This window comes from Schistocerca americana, chromosome 5 (genome assembly GCF_021461395.2).
Source record: "Schistocerca americana isolate TAMUIC-IGC-003095 chromosome 5, iqSchAmer2.1, whole genome shotgun sequence".
Classification (NCBI taxonomy): domain Eukaryota; kingdom Metazoa; phylum Arthropoda; class Insecta; order Orthoptera; family Acrididae; genus Schistocerca; species Schistocerca americana.
In genome coordinates this window covers 547,276,997-547,296,223 of record NC_060123.1, presented here as the reverse complement: position 1 = coordinate 547,296,223, position 19,227 = coordinate 547,276,997, and the positions used below count along the sequence as shown (strand labels likewise).

Below are 19,227 nucleotides of genomic sequence, written 5' to 3'. Positions count from 1 at the left end.
ACGCTTCCAATGTGCGTAGACTGCGATGTCGCCAAATACGGATGCGACCATCATGATGCTGTAAACAGAACCTGGATTCATCCGAAAAAATGACGTTTTGCCGTTCGTGCACCCAAGTTCGTCATTGAGTACAACATCGCAGGCGCTCCTGTTTGTGATGCAGCGTCAAAGGTAACCTTAGCCATGGTCTCCGGGCTGATAGTCCATGCTGCTGCAAACGTCGTCGAACTGTTTCTTGCAGATGGTTGTAGTCTTCCAAACATCTCCATCTGTTGACTCTTGAATCGAGATGCGGCTGCACGAACCGTTACAGCCATGCGGATAAGATGCCTGTCATCTCGACTGCTAGTGATACGAGGCCGTTGGAATGCAGCACGGCGTTCCATATTACCCTCCTGAACCCACCGATGCCATATTCTGCTAACAGTCATCGGATCGGGACCAACGCGAGCAGCAATGTCGCGATACGATAAACCGCAATCACGATAGGCTACAATCCGTCCTTTATCAAAGTCGGAAACGTGATGGTGCGCATTTCTCCTCCTTACACGAGGCATCACAACAACGTATCACCAGGCAACGCCGGTCAACTGCTTTTTGTGTATGAGAAATCGGTTAGAAACTTTCCTCATGTCAGCACGCTGTAGGTGTCGCCACCGGCGCCAACCTTGTGTGAATGCTCTGAAAAGCTAATCATTTGCATATCACAGCATCTTCTTCCTGTCGGTCAAATTTCGCGTCTGTAGCACGTCATCTTCGTGGTGTAGCAATTTTAATGGCTAGTAGTGTAGTTATTAAAAACATTGCTGTAGAAACATCAGTAATAGCTGATACAATTGAGAAATATTATATAAATTTTAATAAACAAATTATTGCACTTATCACATACGAGTATCAGACATATACCGCAGCGCAACTGCTGTTTAGGTTTTTATGTTGGTAACGCCACATAGCGCTCTGTATGAAAATCACTGACTGTGCTGTGTGCAGTCTGTGGCTGGTTTGCATTGTTGGAATATTTGCTATTGTCGTGTTGGGCAGTTGGATGTGAACAGCGCGTAGCGTTGCCCAGTTGAAGGTGAGCCGCCAGCAGTGGTGGATGTGGGGAGTTTGATGGCAGTGTTTAGAGAGCGGACGATCTGGACGTGTGTCCGTCAGAAAAACGAAATTTGTAAGACCGGGTGTCATGAACTGTTATATATATTATAACTTTCGAACACTATTGAGGTTAATACATTGTTTGTTCTCCATCAAAATCTTTGATTTGCTAACCATGCCTATCAGTAGTTAGTGCCTTCAGTAGTTAGAATCTTTCCTTTTTTTCTTTTTTTCTTTAGAATCTTTTCTTCAGTATTGGTGCTCGCTGTATTGCAGTAGTTCGAGTGACGAAGATTTTTGTGAGCTAAGTGATTCATGAAAGGTATGGGATATCGTTATTCAGGGCCATTCTTTTGTAGGGATTATTGAAAGTCAGATTGCGTTGCGCTAAAAATAATGTGTGTGAGTTTGTGTTGATCAGAATAAGTAAAGAGAGAAATGTCTGAGTACGTTCAGTTTTGCTCAGCTGTTTGAAAAACAAATAGCGTAGAGGTTTTCCAGCACAGTCATTCTTAATTTTTCTAAGGGGGTGTTTCAAAATTAAAGGCTGGAAATATACAACTGATAAGATATAGAAATGACATTACCTAACTTTTAATAAATAGTTTTATTGTAACTATCTTTATACAAATGTACAATCCTTCATAGTAAGGTGCGTAAATTTACAATACTTAGTTAAAGTCTTATTTTTTATAGACTAGCCAATAACTGATGGTTGCTCTGCCGCTCGAAAATTTGCATAATCTGTCCAGCAGGCAACCCCGTTCCGTGTAAGTACAATACATTTTATTGAGCAACGTATAGCGCCCGCGAGACTTTCGGTGCAGAAGAAACTACCATTCCTGGCAAGCGGCAGCTGGGCGCACTTAGAAATTCGCGCATAGTGCCAACAAGCGCTCGCTGCGGATCTCGCGTCGCTATCGGCGATGACGTCACAGCTTGGCCTTGAGATCCTTGCGGGCGAGCTTGGCGTGGATGATGCCGGACGGCTTGTCCACCGGCTCGTACACTTCCTTGTTGTCGCTGCCCACGATGCTGCGCGGGAACTTACTCAGGTCGATCGTGAAGTAGTGCTTGTTGGGCATCCACATCTCGATCTGCGAAATCTGCAACGGGAGAGCCTCGTTAGGTACGCTAATGCGCCGCTGGAATGAACTACATCCGCACTTTTCTAGTTCCTCACAGCAGAAAAGGTAGACTCCATCTTTCCAGATTTCCGAAAGGCGTTTCACGCACAATTACCCTGGCGGCCAATAACCAAGCTGCGATCATATCTTAGGATATGTGCGAATTTGTCAATAAAGTTACCATTATAAATCCCAGTTTGTTATATTGGACGGTAAATATTCAATAGTAATGAAACCACATGCGCCCCAAAGGAAGCCCATAATATTTTCAGTACGCATAAATAATTTATCAAATTAGCTCAGCAACACTGTAAGATGGTTCACTGTTGATGCTGTTGTCTACAGCGAAGCATCGCCGCGGATTGAAACTCCTCTTACTTTGATTCGGGAATAATATATCAATCAAAAAAATATGAGACTGTAGTGTTATGAGCATGTTTCTGTCATCTTGTGTAACAGAATGAAACTGACGACTTGTTCCACGTGTGTTGCAGTGTACCTTACTGGAGCGATCTTTTAGTTCTTTTTGTAGTTTTCATTCTCTAATCCAGTGTTTGAGCTCTAACCCATTATAGAGTTGCAGGGATTTCCAGCCAGTCGTCAGGTGGGCTGTTGGTAGTAGCGCAGAGGGGTTCCCAATTGCGAATGAATGGGAGACGCCTACCAATTGCCTTAGAACCAAGGAAAATATTGGCCATTGGCACCATCTTTAATTTAATTCTGAGATAATGTTATCCCTTACTCTAGACAAAAATTAATTTTTTTTACGTGTTTATCGTTCGTGGGTGCACACACACACGCACACGCACACGCACACACACACACACACACATACATACACACACACACACACACACACACACACACACACAGAGAGAGAGAGAGAGACAGAGACCTTACGTTAAAAGTTGTGCCAATGCGGTACCATTACACACCGGAAGCAACCATGCGAGGTAGAAATTAAAACCAAACAAACTACTCTGCGAATCATCATTATTTGGGTTTTAAGACAGTTCAGTTTATTCTTTCAGTTACATCGGACACCAGTTTATCTGATACACCTTGTTCTACTAATTATATCTCTGTATATAAAAGGAAACTTTCCGACTGACTGACTCCTCATTGCCCAGCCCAAACAGCTACGGATAGAAACTCGAAATTTGGAGAGGTTGACCTTACACTGTAGGCATCGTTTAAGAATGGCTTTTACGAAGAAGGACGGAAGCTCGGGTTTAACGTCCCGTCTACACCGATTCATTAGAGACGGAGCACAAATTCTGATTGTGTCAGGGATGGGGCGTGACCTTTCATAGGAAACATCCCGGCGTTTGCCTGCAGCAGTTTAGGGAAATCACGGGAAGTCTAAACCTGGATGGCCGGACCATGTTTGAACCGTCGTACTCCAGTGTGCTAACCGCTGCGCCATCTCGCTCGGTATTTTTCGAAATAGACCCCTAAGGGGAAGGAAATAGGCGATAACAGTTTTTTGAAAGCTGTCGCTATTAGGGCAATTTTTAAGCTAGAGCTATGATATTTGGTATTTAGCTTCTCCGTCAGAAATAAAAAGATACGCGTTTCAGTGTTCTTGGAAATTCAACACCCAAAGGGTGTAACAGGGGATGAAAAATTTTATGTAAATATTTCGTTGTCTCTGTTCGAAATAAAGAAATATGTGTTATGGGACGAAAGTTTCTGTGGAAAAATCACCACAAAAACTCAAAATGCAAAACTTAAAAAAACTTCCTACTTCAGCTACTAGAATCACTTTTTGGTCAGAAGTACATTTGGAAAGGACTATTCTTTTACGGCCTTAAAGGCAAGCGAAGCAGAAGGCGCTAAGCTAGTTTGCCATAAAAGCTAATCAAACGTCATAGGAACAATTCATCGAACTAGCGTCGACTGTAACTCCCAACACCATAACAAAAATAAAAGTGACAGGCGAATAGAAAAATGGTGAGGCTCATAAACGCCGTTTCCCCTCTAGCTGGGTAGGGAACAATTAGAAGCAATATTAAGTAGTGCAAACAGGTTGCTTGGCTTAAAAAAAAAAAAAAGGCTCTGAGCACTATGGGACTCAACTGCTGTGGTCATCAGTCCCCTAGAACTTAGAACTACTTAAACCTAACTAACCTAAGGACATCACACACATCCATGCCCGAGGCAGGATTCTAACCTGCGACCGTAGCAGCAGCGCGGCTCCGGACTGGAGCGCCTAGAACCGCACGGCCACCGCGGCCGGCTGCGTGGCTTACATTTCAGATATAAGGTTGTTAGTCGCTAAAATAACGGTTGGTTGAATCTCACAAGTGAAGAAGATTGCGCAGAAAAAGCGAAGGAACTGTGGTGCCTGGAGAGCAAAATTATACAAAACAGGCGAATTTCGGTAAACGTAAACAGGATAATGTAAGCGAAGGAAGATTTTTCAGCAGAACTGCTGTCATCAAATTTTAAACTAGAACACATGGATAATTTTACGAGAATGTGTGTCGAAAGCATAGCACTCTGTAGTAAGAATACGTAGACAGCGGAAAAAGGAGAAAATATGGCAATGGAAAGCCAGCAATATTGAGTGTTGTGGAGAAGCACTGTCGATATTCAGGGTAGCAAATAAAAAGAACATTTGAGGGAAGCAGTCTACCAGGTGCTCTTACAAGAAATTAATATACGAGTGGAGCAATCTAAGACTAATTCATTAGGTAATACAGAAAGCAGTAAAGAGGGAGATGTAGTTCACAGATTATACGTATTGCTGTTGCCGTGGTCTTCACACCCAAGACTGGTTTAATGGAAATCTCCAAGCTGGTGTAATCTGTGTAAGCTTCCTCATCTCTACATAATGAAGACATTGGCTTAGTAGCCACGCATACATAATGCAACACTGGATATAAATAAATGGATAACGTCGAAGCAGTCTTGTGACGACTCAAAAGAGAGAAAATTTACTCTAAGCCACTATGATTCTTAGCAACGAATCATCTCTTACCGCCAACTGTGCTCTTTTCTTGAGACATTTCATAAAAAGAGTAGCTCTGAATATTTACTTCTTTGTGGGCACAAGATGATTATTTATTATTTATTATCTTCTCTTCTGTTATTTAATATCTTCTCTGTGAAATTTAAGACTCATTAATAACGCACAAAATAAACAACATTTTGCGTTAATCACATTACTTTTTTTAAATTCGTTTCGCATCGAACGGGATGGGCCGTGACAAAGTTCTTTTTTTTTTTACTAACGTTAAGTGAACTTACAGTGTAGCCAACACCTTACTGCAGATGTAGTACATGTGACGATTCAACAGTTGTGTAATTAGACACTTAGTCTGAAGGACTTAGGTTTAAATTCCCGCCTAAACATCCTGATTTGTGTTTTCTTGAGAACATAAAACTACTGCAGAAGAATTGTAATATGTATCCTTACTCGAGCAGAAGGTCGATTTCCTTAACTTATCGTTAATCTGAGCTTATATTCTTTCTCTAATACTCTGGAGTAAAATTTTACCTATGCTACTGCTTTCAGCTCACTGCATCTCCCTGTGCTCATCCTATCAACTTTACTTGCATTATTTTGCCACTCAAAATGTATTGCGCTGTGGCATCATGCAGTAAGTACAATATTTCTATCAAGCACGCAAGACCTCTCACAACTTTCTCCTCACACTGCTGGGTACCAGAAGGCATTGCAATTCAAGACGTAAAACACAAATTAATCTATCTAATGAAGAGTTCATCTGTTTTCCTAACAGTATTGTGGAAATATTGATTTATTTGTGTGAGATTAAGCAGATACAGTAACAACGTACAGCTGAATCGCGAAATTCTCCTGCCGAGGAGAGCGAAATACCGCGCTCACACTCGCTTCTCATGCCACGTCCTGTCACAAACTCTCATCATTCGTGTTTGCGCGCGGTTTCGTCCCAAAACGAGAGTAATTAAAAAAGCCAACTCGGGTGGGACGCACTGTGACGTGTGCGATATAACAGCTGCTGACGAATTCCATAAAGCTTCCATCCGTACAGACTAGATAATTACCGTACACGCGGAAAATTAATCTGTGACAGCAATAATTCGCCGTTCGTCCTTTTTTCGATTCCCTGTCTTCTTCATCAGTAAGCTTACTAATATTGTGTGTATGAGGGGAAATGATGGTCACTGTTTATGAGCAATTTGCCTTGTCATGTTGCTACTCAAAATGAAAATCCATTTCCAAACTAAATAACTTGTATTTCGTTTACGAGAAGCTATATTCCTTGTGGAATATCTAAAGAAACAGAAAAACTGTGGGATAGACAGCAAATGAATGAAGACTCTCCTACTTACAATACTTGCAGAATACGTACCACAATACGAGAATATCCATATTGGAATTTTCTTTCCATATTGGTAATATATGATTCTTATTGTATAACTGGCCAGCAGTTGCACATTCTGCAACTATTTAAGCTTCATGTTCTAAAGGTAAAAACCGTAACTACATTGCAGCTACTTCTTAATAACACAGACACAACTATTTCGTATTTTTTCGCCAATACCAGGTCCTCGACTCTCAATAAATATGTCCTTCGGGTTGTGAAATACGGACGACGACTTATAGAAGTTTGGGTCTGACCGTGATGCGTGTACGGATAGACGAAGCGGTTAAGACGACCACTTGTGTAAAGCGGGAAATCTGGGTTCGAGTTATAGTCCGGCACAAATTTTCACTGTCGTCATTCCAATATACAACCCTGTAGAGGCTTAATTGTAACCAGGCAAGGTGGCACATTGGTTAGCACACTGGACTCGCATTCTAGAGGGTGACTGTTCAGATCCGCATCTATCTATACAGATTCAGGCATTCCGTGATTTCCCTAAATCGCTCGAGGAAGGACAAGGCCGATTTCCTCCCCCAAACTTACTACAATCCGAGCTTGTGCTTCGTTTGTAATGACCTCGATATCGAAGTAACAAACTATAGTCAGCTGAAGCTCTGCTTCCATTTGTTTCTGTTTCGCTGTAATTAAATTTTCATCCTCACAGTAATAAACATACAGAACAGAAAATTAAATAGAGTCCATGTTCATAACATAATCTACAACGCTCATCCTCTAGCATTGAAATTTAACCAGAAGATACAGTCAGGAAGTTTCATCTACCGATCTCTAAGTTTTATGTATGTGGTGTGATAATTGAATTAACTGGTATGTAATGCGAATCGTCAGGAACACTTGCAGAACGATATTTTCATACCAAAAATGTTCTCATATTTCAATCCAGTGTGAAACTAGTAACTTTATTACCATTTATAGTTAACTATGGCTGCTGCTGTAGGACGAAAAACGCAAACGTGTTCTTAAAATGTGTCTCAATGAATATACGCAAGTACTTTCAGACAGGTATATGAGTAACCTAAAACCATCAGGCAAGCAGTAATACAACACAAATGAAATGAACACATTTGAATTCAGAAGAAGTTGCATCTTTTGCAAAATAATTTCCCTTGACAAACTAGATAAATGTACAGTAATCCGTTTGCACAAATATTTTTAGTGGCTTACATACTAAGATAAAAAAAAACATGTTTAAGGAGGATGAAATAAATTCCAGACAGTTCCCTGTGACAAAGGCCAAACCATAAACAAGGGAACACATTGATAACTCCTCTTTGATTTTAAAAAATTCAAGTAGGAGTGCGTGGTCATCGGAAACTGAGTACGGAAAGCTTGGGATCTGCAATAGTTCAATAAAAGTTTGAAAACTCATTACAGTGGTGAAATCGTAATTGTCAATGAACGACAAAATATTGACTAGAACTCTTTGGCAAGACTGTGTAAAAGATGCTCTGAATAATTTAGTCATCACTATATGGAAAAATCTCTTAGAAACTTTATGTTGCGTCAAGAGCTTTCACGAAGTTTCTCAAAAAGTACCAAATAAGAAAGCTCTGTGAAATAGATTAGAAGAGGTGTATTGTTAACAGCCATATGTTGGTGTGCTTGAATAGAATTTCGAATAATTTAAAAAAACTTCGAAGAGTACAGTAATTACTCACGAGATTTGTTTCTACAGATAAGCTGTTGAGCTCCTTTTAACATGTCTCAATACGGAGTCATTTGTACAACCCACTTGAGACAGCACATGAAGTATCAATTTTGCATATTATTTTGCGTGTTACAAACTGAATACTCTACAAACCACTGTGAACAGAAAGGCAGAGTAACTATAATTTTTCGGGAATGATCGACTGTCAGAGTGGTACAATCTAAGAAGCTCAACAAGACACCTCTGGGAACAACATGAAGCATGTGAGAGCCCAACAACGAGTCTGAATATCTTATTCCCAAAATTACAGTATATGCGAAATTGCAGTGTCAACTGACGTATCGGAGGCAGAGGTAGCTGCGAAAATTACTATGTACACGCCCTCCACATCCGTCGTTAAGGCCATTCTTCTCGAATAATGAACAGGGGTAGATACTGACCTGCTGGACTTTGTCGAGCACCATCTTCTCTGTGAGGTACAGAGTGTTCTGCACAGACGGCGAGAAGATGCCGGTGTCCGGCGGTCCAGCGAACTTGTCCAGGATGCACTCCTTCACCGCGTCCCTACAAATACAAACAATAATCACATCTAACTCCGCCTGAAGAGGTCTCAATGTGGCCATAAATTTCAGGACTAAAATACATGGGTAATCCCAAAAGTAAGGTCTCTTATTTTTTTATAAGTACATAGATCTGTTTATTTCTACAATGGCTTATATCAGTCTACAACTTGAACATTTATGTAGAAAAATAGCTAATCACCATTTATGTCGATGCATTTTTGTAGGCACTGTGGCAGTTTTTGTATGCCTATGTCATATCAGCTCGCCGCCATGCTGTTCAGAAAGTTATGAACCTCTTCTTTCACCTCGTCGTCGCAGCTGAATTGCTTTCTGGGCAAATGTTCTTTTAACCTAGGGAACAGGAGATAGTCACTGGGCGCCAAGTCAGGACTATAGGGTGGGTTGGTGATTATGTCCCACTGAAACTGTTGCAGGAGAGCAACAGTTTGCCGAGCGATGTGTGAGCGAGCGTTGTCATGGAGAATGTGTACGCCCTTGCTCAACATTCCTCTTCTCCGGTTCTGAATGGCCCGTTTGAGTTTCTCAGAGTCTCACAGTACCTGTCAGCGTTAATTGTGGTCCCAGCGATTCAGCTACGACGACGAGGTGAAAGAAGAGGTTCATAACTTTCTGAACAACATGGCTGCGAGCTGGTACGACATGGGCATGCAAAAACTGCCACAGCGTCTACAAAAATGCATCGACATAAATGATGATTATGTCGAAAAATAGCTAAATGTTCAAGCTATAAACTGATGTAAACCATTGTAGAAATAAAGAGGTTTATGTACTTATAAAAAAATAGGAGACTTTACTTTTGCGATTACCCTCGTACTCCTTCACCCTTTAATATAACGTCGTTCGTCAAAAAGAAAGTCAGCCTTCGATGCACTTCTAAATTACCGAAAATAACGACAGTTTCTTATAACATTTTACTGTAAAAAATGCTGCATCAGCAGTGTCCTAAACAAACGTGTACATCACCTAAGGAACTTCATTATTGAGGTTATATGGTATTCAACTGTATAAAAAGTTTGTTCGTAACGTGACCTGTGACAGACATATAGGGTGCGTAACGTAATACGGACGCCTCTAATATACAGCATTATTCGTATATACCTCAAAGATTTCAGAAATGACTCCACGAAAACTGCATGATATACCGAAAATGACCCATATCAGTGGATAGAACATCTCTCCAAGTTTCGATTCGTAATACGCGCCGTAGCGTAGGTACAATACAATCAGTGTAATTGTATGGGGCAGGCGTGTCGGAACATGCAGCATGCAGATAAGTCATCTGCTCCATATTGACCCTTCGAATTAATTCACGCGTGTAGAATGTGTAAGTAGGCTGTTTAGGTTTTTATGTTGGTAACGCCACGTAGCGCTCTGTATGAAAATCACTGACTGTGCTGTGTGCAGTCTGTGGTTGGTTTCCATTGTTGGAATATTTGCTATTGCAGTGTTGGGCAGTTGGATGTGAACAGCGCATAGCGTTGCGCAATTGGAGGTGAGCCGCCAGCAGTGGTGGATGTGGGGAGAGAGATGGCAGAATTTTGAGAGCGGACGATTTGGACGTGTGTCCATCAGAAAGAAAATTTTAATACTGGATATATATGACGACTTTTGAACATTATTAAGGTAAATACACTGTTTGTTCTCTATCAAAATCTTTCATTTGCTAACTATGCCTATCAGTAGTAGGTTCCTTCAATAGTTAGAATTTTTTATTTAGCTGGCAGTATTGGCGCTCGCTGTATTGCAGTAGCTCGAGTAACGAAGATTTTTGTGAGGTAAGTCATTCATGAAAGGTATAGGTTATTGTTAGTCAGGGCCATTCTTTTGTAGGGATTATTGAAAGTCAGATTGCGTTGCGCTAAAAAAATATTGTGTGTCAGTTTAGTATTGATTAGAATAAGTAAAGAGACAAATGTCTGAGTAGTCCAGTTCTGCTCAGCTGTTTGAAAATCAAATAACGTAAGGGGTTTTCCAGCACAGTAAAATATAAATTTTCCTAAGGGAATGTTTCATAAAAGGTAACCCAAAGAAAAGATTTACAATTTAGGTTTTAGTTGTTGCACCTTCCCAGGAGAATCCCATGAATTTCTCTTGCACTTCAGCCCATAATAGAGCTTAAATTGAGAGCTTATAATGTGAGGAACATGGAGAGATGCTGACGTCTGTCTATTGTTTTTCCGCGGTTGTCTTCTGAAATCCTGTAGATATTTATGAATAACGCTGTCTTACAAAGGATTTCGCAAGTGACAGCACGCTAAGGATACATAATACCCGTAATTTCCCTAACTGGAGATATTTTTAAATTGTGGTGTTCTTGAAGCACTTGACAGCGGTAGCACAGCAACGCTTTACAAGTTATTCACACAGTACGCAAAATGCAAGCCGTCGGAAAATCTCAGTTTCTTCATGGCGGTGGTGGTGGTTTTTGGGGAAGGAGACCAGACAGCGAGGTCATCGGTCTCATCGGATTAGGGAAGGACGGGGAAGGAAGTCGGCCGTGCCCTTTGAAAGGAACCATCCCGGCATTTGCCTGGAGCGATTTAGGGAAATCACGGAAAACCTAAATCAGGATGGCCGGACGCGGGATTGAACCGTCGTCCTCCCGAATACGAGTCCAGTGTCTAACCACTGCGCCACCTCGCTCAGTTTCTTCATGGCTGAGCGATGCACAGCCGAAATATTAGAAGAAGAAGAATCTGAATTTATGAGGCTACACACCAGAAATTTAATGGAGCAAGTTCAGTTTCGCTTTCCATTGCCGAATAAACACACAAAAAACCGAAGAAGATTGCACTGGAGCGGCAAGTCTTCATATAGAGCACATGTCCAATCTCTTTCACGGAAATGTTTAGCGGCGTACATTAAGAACTTCATATTTTCTTTCTCTTTTATTATCGAGCTCTCAAAGATCTTCAACAAATGCACACCTCTTGCTTTAAAAGTAAGTTATAAATTACGTCAGTATCTCTCTACAGAAAATTCGAGCGTTAATTAAGCGCAAAATATCCGGAGACTTCAGTGGGATCATGACCACTTGGTCTAAGTGTGGATGACAGCTGCTTTTTTGTCTGTGCCAAAAAAATTTTGAGCGTTTTTATTTGTTTCAGTTAATATCTGTAATTAATTTTAAACACGGATTCGTAGCACCACTCTTTATACGAGGCTTCTCACGAACGATAATTTAGCCGTCAGTTCAATTCTGCCAAGATTAGCAAGAGCTCAGAAAATTAAAATACCGTTTTTGTGCGTCGGGCCTTCATGTGGTGATATGTCAATAACAAAACAGCCTACATCCAATTAGCCTCGCGCACGTTTTCGAACAGCAAAACCTGATACACTATCTGGAGGATACGGGACTGGTATTGCCCCAGACATTCTGATTTAAATTTTCCTCGAGTTTCTCAATCACCTTTGTACAGTGATGGGCTAATTTATTTTTCTCTTCCAGACTTCTAGATGGTAAACCTCTGATAACATTGTCATCATCAAGATGTTATACTCCAACCTTTTTCATTCCTTCTGACGTAGGAGTGATCGAGGTTAGTTGGCATAAGGGGCTAGCTGGCACACATCTTCTATTTCCTGCCACCGTGGAGCCAGTGCACTCCCATCGTGCTAGAAATGAGTATTTATAAAGGCGAACCATCCACTATAATTTTGCTTGGAAATGTCACGAAGGAAGGGCCAAAGTTTCATCGTTTTCTGACCGTTGAGTAAATTTTTTGATCGTAAATTTTTTTGTTCTTGTGAACCTGTAGATCAAATTTAGAAACTAATGATAATAATTGTCGAAAGTGAGGTTAACTGGAGTTGCATGCATGTATTACAATCTTTTATTTCTGATGTACGGGATCGTGTGGTATCCACTTCGTTTATGATATCAATTTGGCACAGCTAGGTTTGGGTTCAGTTGACAAAGTTTTACCAGCAGTTCACATCGAACAAAACCGACAAGGAATGTCTCACTGTCTCAAGGGCCTCCCGATCACCATAAATACATTTCAATGATTGTTTTGGCGAATTACTATGCGAGTCATGATCCAGTGAAGATTGTCGAACCGACAACAATGAGGTTCGCGTGTCCATTATGGTCAAAAAGAGGAAATTTGGAGATGGCCAGACGACGATGATTCGCTTTGGTACAACCAATATAAAACTGCGGGAAAATTGAATTCACGTGTTCAATTAAACGAGCGCCCAACCTCTGCATTCGCAGGAGATTTAAAACATTGAACTGATTCTATTTGAATAATTACAAGTATCTATAATTAGCAGAACCTATTTTTCTTGAAGTATTCATTGTTCGGCTAGATAGTTAGGCTCATAAAGTTGTTTATGAACTTAAGTAGAATTTGTTTTTTTTTTCAAGTGTTATTTCTTCACAAGGTATTTGGTTTTTGAAGAATTTATTCTTTGAAAAGAAAGTTATCGTAAGTTTTGATAAAATAATATGTTGGTCCTTGAAAAGTGCTGTGTTCTGCCTAAGTATCCACATCAGGTTATGCCAATTCACCCATAGGGGTATGCCAACTAACCCAGCACCCCAAGATAATTGGCCTGGTTCCAAACTTTTAGGAAAAACAGCCGCGTTTTAATAAACAACAATTTTACCAGCTGTCAACTGAGTTCTTCTTAAATGTTTTTCGGTTACGTATTCGATTAACAGGTCCTACATGATTTTGTAATCAATAAGCTAAGCTAATCGCGGGATTCACCAGAATCTCTCCAAGTATTACCCAAAAAATCGAAAAATCAAAAGTCAAAATCCATGCCAACTAGTCCCTCTCTACTTGTAAACAGGAGAGGGCAGTCACCGGTGAAGTAGCAGCAGGCACACTCACCAGACTTTGTCGAAGTTGACCCCGTTGGCGGTGGAGTAGTCCCACGTGGCGCTGACGATGGTGCTGAAGATCCTGTCGTTGGCGTCGGGCAGCGTGCGGTACTCGTCCTGGATGAAGTCCTTGAAGGCTGACTGCGTCGTCTTGAGGACACGCAGGTCGCGCAGCCCGCCCTTTATCTTGGGCCGCTCTGCAAAAGGACAACAGGGTTTCAAATAAGTAACAGCTGTCACGAAATTTGTAAAAGCTACCCCCTGAAACCAAGGAACGGTAGTACTGGTACTCATTAATGCGAAAATGGAAGGAAGACGAGGATGCATTTTCAAGGGCACGACGTGTCTGCGTGATCTTCCACAGTGTGAACTAAAGACTTAAAATGAAGTACATTGTACCTTCGAGGGGTAAGAACCGTTTCCGTACAGAGCAGTAGCCTTACGCTTCATACCTGAACAGAAAAGGATGTCGACCCAGCAGTAACTGCGAAGAAATTGGAACGCCGAACCATATCGTTCGGTGCTGTATCCATTTTAAGGACGCCACTGAATACGGAGGAACTGAAGAACAGAAGTACAGGTATGGGACAGCACACAACAGGTCTTAAGGGTACCTGATAAACATAATAGCTGAAAATATATCCAGGAGAGAACTGGAAATTTATCTTTAAAGATAGGAGAAACACCGGAGGTCCATGAAGAATTTATGACATAAATGAATGTAATTAAGTACGGACTCCCCCATGGCCGGTGTTATTTTGGGTAAAATAATTTAGGTTACTGCGCCGCATCATTGTATTTACTAAAACAGCTAAATTGCCGACATGCTGACCGGCTTTCTGCGGTTCTCTTCAGGGAGTTGAACATAATTTTGGGTTTTGGGTCGCGTAATTGTAACTACTAAGGCCGCTAAATTATCGACGTTTTGACCGACTTCCTGCGGTAATCTTCAAGGGGGTTCAGCGCCCTGAAGAGGACTGCAGAAAGTCGGTCGAAACGTGGGCAGCTTAGCTGTTTTAGTAGTTACAATGACGGCGCCCACTACCAAAAAGTATTTATCTAAAAGGACTGAATGCAAAGTTTGGGCGTAGAAGTATGCTGAACTTCATCTGGCGGGGTGTCCAGCGTGGGCCCCTAAGCTGTCGTCTGTGAAATGTTGCGAAACAGCTGCCAGACAACACAGGAAGGCCAGACATTCCCCGCCGTTGCAGCGTACTCCTAACTGGAGACATGGATACAACCCCGGAGCCGGAGAACGCACGGCGGTGATGGCAGCACAAAGTGGTACTGTGACAACATATTGTTGATCAGTGGGAACTTTAATAAGCACTGCAGGTACTTCGGGATTTCAACTTCTTAGCCTTGTCGTGGTCTTCCAGATTTCAGGAAAGCTATCCTAGTGCCGGAAGCCATAAATCTCAAGCTATCTTTTTTGAGGCAAATTATAACTAAGATAGGACTAAAATCTTAATTACTAATTAATAAGTTTATAAATTTAGTTAGTAAATATTGTTATCTTAGGAAGAAATGAATTAGCACGAAACTTTCAGAATAATTAGGAAATAAAATTACAAAATGGTAGCTATTAAAAACAATAAAAATTTCAGTCTGATATAATTGTTAAGTGGTTACATTGTATATATACAAGCAACAAATAGGTAAAACTCTACGCACGTGGAATGTATCTTCAAAAATAAAAATCCTCTGATTACTGATTAGGTGAAAACTAAAATATAAGAAGATTCGGAAACAAATTGCTAGTACCAGCAGAGCTAATCTAGTTTACTGCATTTTGCAGAAAGACACTACGATTTAGTTCCAATGGAAGGTATCAGATGAGAGTTACAAGTTGTGAAGATACGAAAAACCTCAGGACCGTAGAAGAGGATGCAAAAGTAGAATAAAGCTATATAATATAATTGCTTGCTCAGTGAGAGAAACCTGGCGAGACAAGGCTCGCATAAAAAGAATGAAACTGAAGCACTGAGTATAAAGTTATTTTAATGAAACGTGAATTTGTGTTTGGCGGGGAAATCGACAAGTAAAGTTGTCTTATAAGGATACTGACTAATTAAAGAATGGCGAATACTTCGACTGAACGAATAGCGTAAATTTACGAGAACATTTTTTGCTGGCAAGTTGTTGGAAGTTTCCTATGTGTGTCAAATTTACAATAGTTTGATGAATAACTTCGCCACCCTATTGCGATTGATTGATTGTTACTATTAATTCAAAGCGAATCTATATCGAGAGAAATGGTGCTGCAGGTGTTACTAGCATAATTAAATCCCTATCGACACTTCTTAAAACAGGCTTCTTACAGTTTGCCTAAATCACACTAACAGAAAATCTGGTATTATTCCTCTAAAGCAATAAATTAAAAAAAAAATCGTTCTCGTCTTTATCTGAACCAATCGTGCTAGTAGTTACTTGTGATACTAATGACCGAAATGTTAAAAGTAGGTTCATAGTTCTTATTTTCCTGAATGGATCTTCGCTGGAGAAAGAAAAGGAGAAGTCCAACGGAGATAAAACAAGTAAATACGGTAAAATAGATCTCAAAGGAAAAGAAGTATTCAAGAAAATGGCTTTCCTTAGAGAAAATTAATCTATCAGCACGAAACAGTAATGGTTGTAATCTGATAGAATATTAAACTGTTTAACGAAACATACATGCAGCCACAGCGTGTTGTACTTTCTGAAGCTGTGCTCACCGTTTCTGGCCTGCGTGACGGTGCAGAACCTGTAGGCCGTGGGAGAGAAGATGAAGGCGTGGTTGTGAGGCCGCTCGTCGGATTGCAGCCTCTCCCAGGGGTACTCCTCCACGTGTACGGAGACCTCCTCCACGTGTCGGTACGTGTACAGAAAGTGGCTGCACACCAGCAACCCGAAGTCTTCCGGTGATTCCACCTGCGATACAGAAACACTTTATCAAAGGCCGCGTCACACGTTTCCCAAACCGTAATCACCGTGGTTTGTGTGAGCCGCAACAGACAGGAAAGAAGCATCGTAGTCCGGATAGTACAGAGACATTAAGTGCAGAAAATATTTTTGAAGTACTATTCTTTCGCACAAACTTCGTTCATATTTAAAGCAGTCTTTGTGTTATCTCCATCGCAAAGGCGTCAAAAGAAGCGGTGAAATGTAGGTAACCGCAGCTGTGACGACCTTCCCATCGTGTGACACCTTCACAGTGGTGCTATATAGAACTGTGGTGATATTTGGTGCCAGAATGATACCACTAAACCACATTATAATTCACACGAACTTCTGAGCTGTGGTCTAGTTTCGGCATGTTTCGACACCTTGCTGTCGGTAGTGTTGCCGGGCCCGAGGGTGATGTTGAAGATCGCCACGATTTTGCACCATTAAAGAGGAAGGCTACAGATACTTTTGAGCCAAATTTCAAATTTCTGCGTTGCAATGGGAGATTATTACTGGGTTTTAAAAAAAAGTAGCCCTTTAACTGTGTTGCGCAATGTAAAACGTCTCATGGCTGAACCAAAAAGTCTATACGTTTTTTTCTCCGCCGCCGACCGAAAAGTGGAAAACTGAAGTGTGCAGTGATAAATAAAGAGTTACTTATTTTAACTTTTTCATGCGACATCTGAACCGACGACTGAATATTTTATGGTGGGTGGTGCGCGCTGCGTGATCTCCTATAGCCGTTGTGCCTGCCTACATTGGAAGTTTTGAGGGCATACACTGCTGCCTGTGTCCGTGGCTTGTTGAAGCGGACCGCTTTGAGCAATGGCTTTTTATGAGTGGACTTCCTCTCTTTGTAGCATATTGTAATGAAACAAATGGTATTAACAACTGTTAGGGAGAGGAAATATGTGGTTCCAAAATACATATTCTCAAGAAAAGTTGAAAATGTAAATTTGTTCATAGGTTCCTCCAGGGATTCAGAAAATTAGAAGACACAGAGAAAAATGACACACATTAGAGAATATAGCATCTCCCCAAGCTTCGATCTGTAGTATGCCCCGCAGTTTAGTTGCAAAGCACACCACTAGAGGGCAAGCATATCAAAACACGTAGACAAATCAGCTGCTCCATATTGTTGCATCGAATTAGTACGCGCCTGCAAGTAGGCAATTCAATGAACAGATTTACAAGGTGGTCCACTGTCGCTGCCCTTCCCCGATCAGCAATGAATTTCACGCACGTGCTCCTCCGCCCATATTGACGTGTGTCGCGTCACAAACGGTGCCCGTATCGAGCATTTGTAGCCAGAGTAACAATGTTGGAGAGGTACTCTATCCACGACGTGTGTCTGTTTCCTATACATCTACATCTACATCTACATTTATACTCCGCAAGCCACGCAACGGTGTGTGGCGGAGGGCACTTTACGTGCCACTGTCATTTCCTCCCTTTCCTTTTCCAGTCGCGTATGGTTCGCGGGAAGAACGACTGCCGGAAAGCCTCCGTGCGCCCTCGAATCTCTCTAATTTTACATTCGTGATCTCCTCGGGAGGTGTAAGTAGAAACACACCCTCTCGAAACCTGAACAGCAAGCTACACCGCGATGTAGAGCGCCTCTCTTGCAGAGCCTGACACTTGAGTTTGCTAAACATCTCCGTAACGCTATCACGATTACCATATAACCCTGTGACGAAAGGCGCCGCTCTTCTTTGGATCTTCTGTACCTCCTCCGTCAATCCGACCTGGTACGGATCCCACACTGATTAGCAATACTCAAGTATAGGTCGAACGAGTGTTTTGTAAGCCACCTCCTTTGTTGATGGACTACATTTTCTAAGGACTCTTCCAATGAATCTCAACCTGGCACCCGCCTTACCAACAATTAATTTTATGTGATCATTCCCCTTCAGATCGTTCCATACGCATACTCCTAGATATTTTACAGAAGTAACTGCTACCAGTGTTTGTTCTGCTATCACATAATCGTACCGTAAAGAATCCTTCATTCTTTGTATTCGCAATACATTACATTTGTCTGTAGCTTCAACCAGCCGTCTTCTGAAGTTCCCAGAGTTACTGACGAATAACACTATAGGAAGTTGTAGTAAGAGTGTTGGGAGGCTCGGAATGGCACGGCATGGGCGCGGTACTTACGCCGTGCTTCTTGGCGAGCACGTAGACGGTGTTCTTCTGGGTGTCGGTGGCGATGATGTGGCGGTTGTCGCCGGCCAGGTAGTCGCGCTTGGAGTTGAGGCGCAGGTGGGTGTTGACCTCGTACTCGCGGATGGAGTGGGTGGCGCCGTCGCGCTTGACGTGTAGCAGCTTGACGTAGTTCTTGCCGTAGCCGTACTCGTGCAGCTCGTAGCGAGCCTCCCCTGCCGCCGGCTCGGCGTCGGCGTCGCCGGCCGGCCGCGGGTCCGGCAGCGTCGGATCCGTCCCCGGCGCCGGGGGCGGCAGCTGCGCCGGCAGGCGGCCCACGCGGGGGCGGCGCTCCGCCGCCGGCACCTCGAGAGCCGTGCCCAGCGCAGACACGGGCAGGCCGCCGCCGGCGCGCATATGCTGGTGCGTCTTGTTGACGCCCACTCCGTTCATCCTGTACAGAGCAGCGACTCGTCAGGAAGACTCTCCACAGAAGACA

General features: G+C 42.1%; 1 protein-coding gene across 1 annotated transcript; it reads right to left on the bottom strand.

Moving 5' to 3' along the window:
• Nucleotides 1–1,686: 1,686 nt before the first annotated feature.
• Nucleotides 1,687–19,158, bottom strand: LOC124615576 (uricase). The gene is made up of 5 exons (XM_047143560.1): nucleotides 18,744–19,158; nucleotides 16,376–16,571; nucleotides 13,672–13,858; nucleotides 8,687–8,810; nucleotides 1,687–2,204 (listed from the first exon to the last, which is right to left on the bottom strand). The coding sequence occupies exons 1-5, from the start codon at nucleotides 19,143–19,145 to the stop codon at nucleotides 2,031–2,033; spliced, it is 1,083 nt and encodes a 360-aa protein (XP_046999516.1). The 5' UTR covers nucleotides 19,146–19,158; the 3' UTR covers nucleotides 1,687–2,030.
• Between the last annotated feature and the right edge of the window lie 69 nt (nucleotides 19,159–19,227).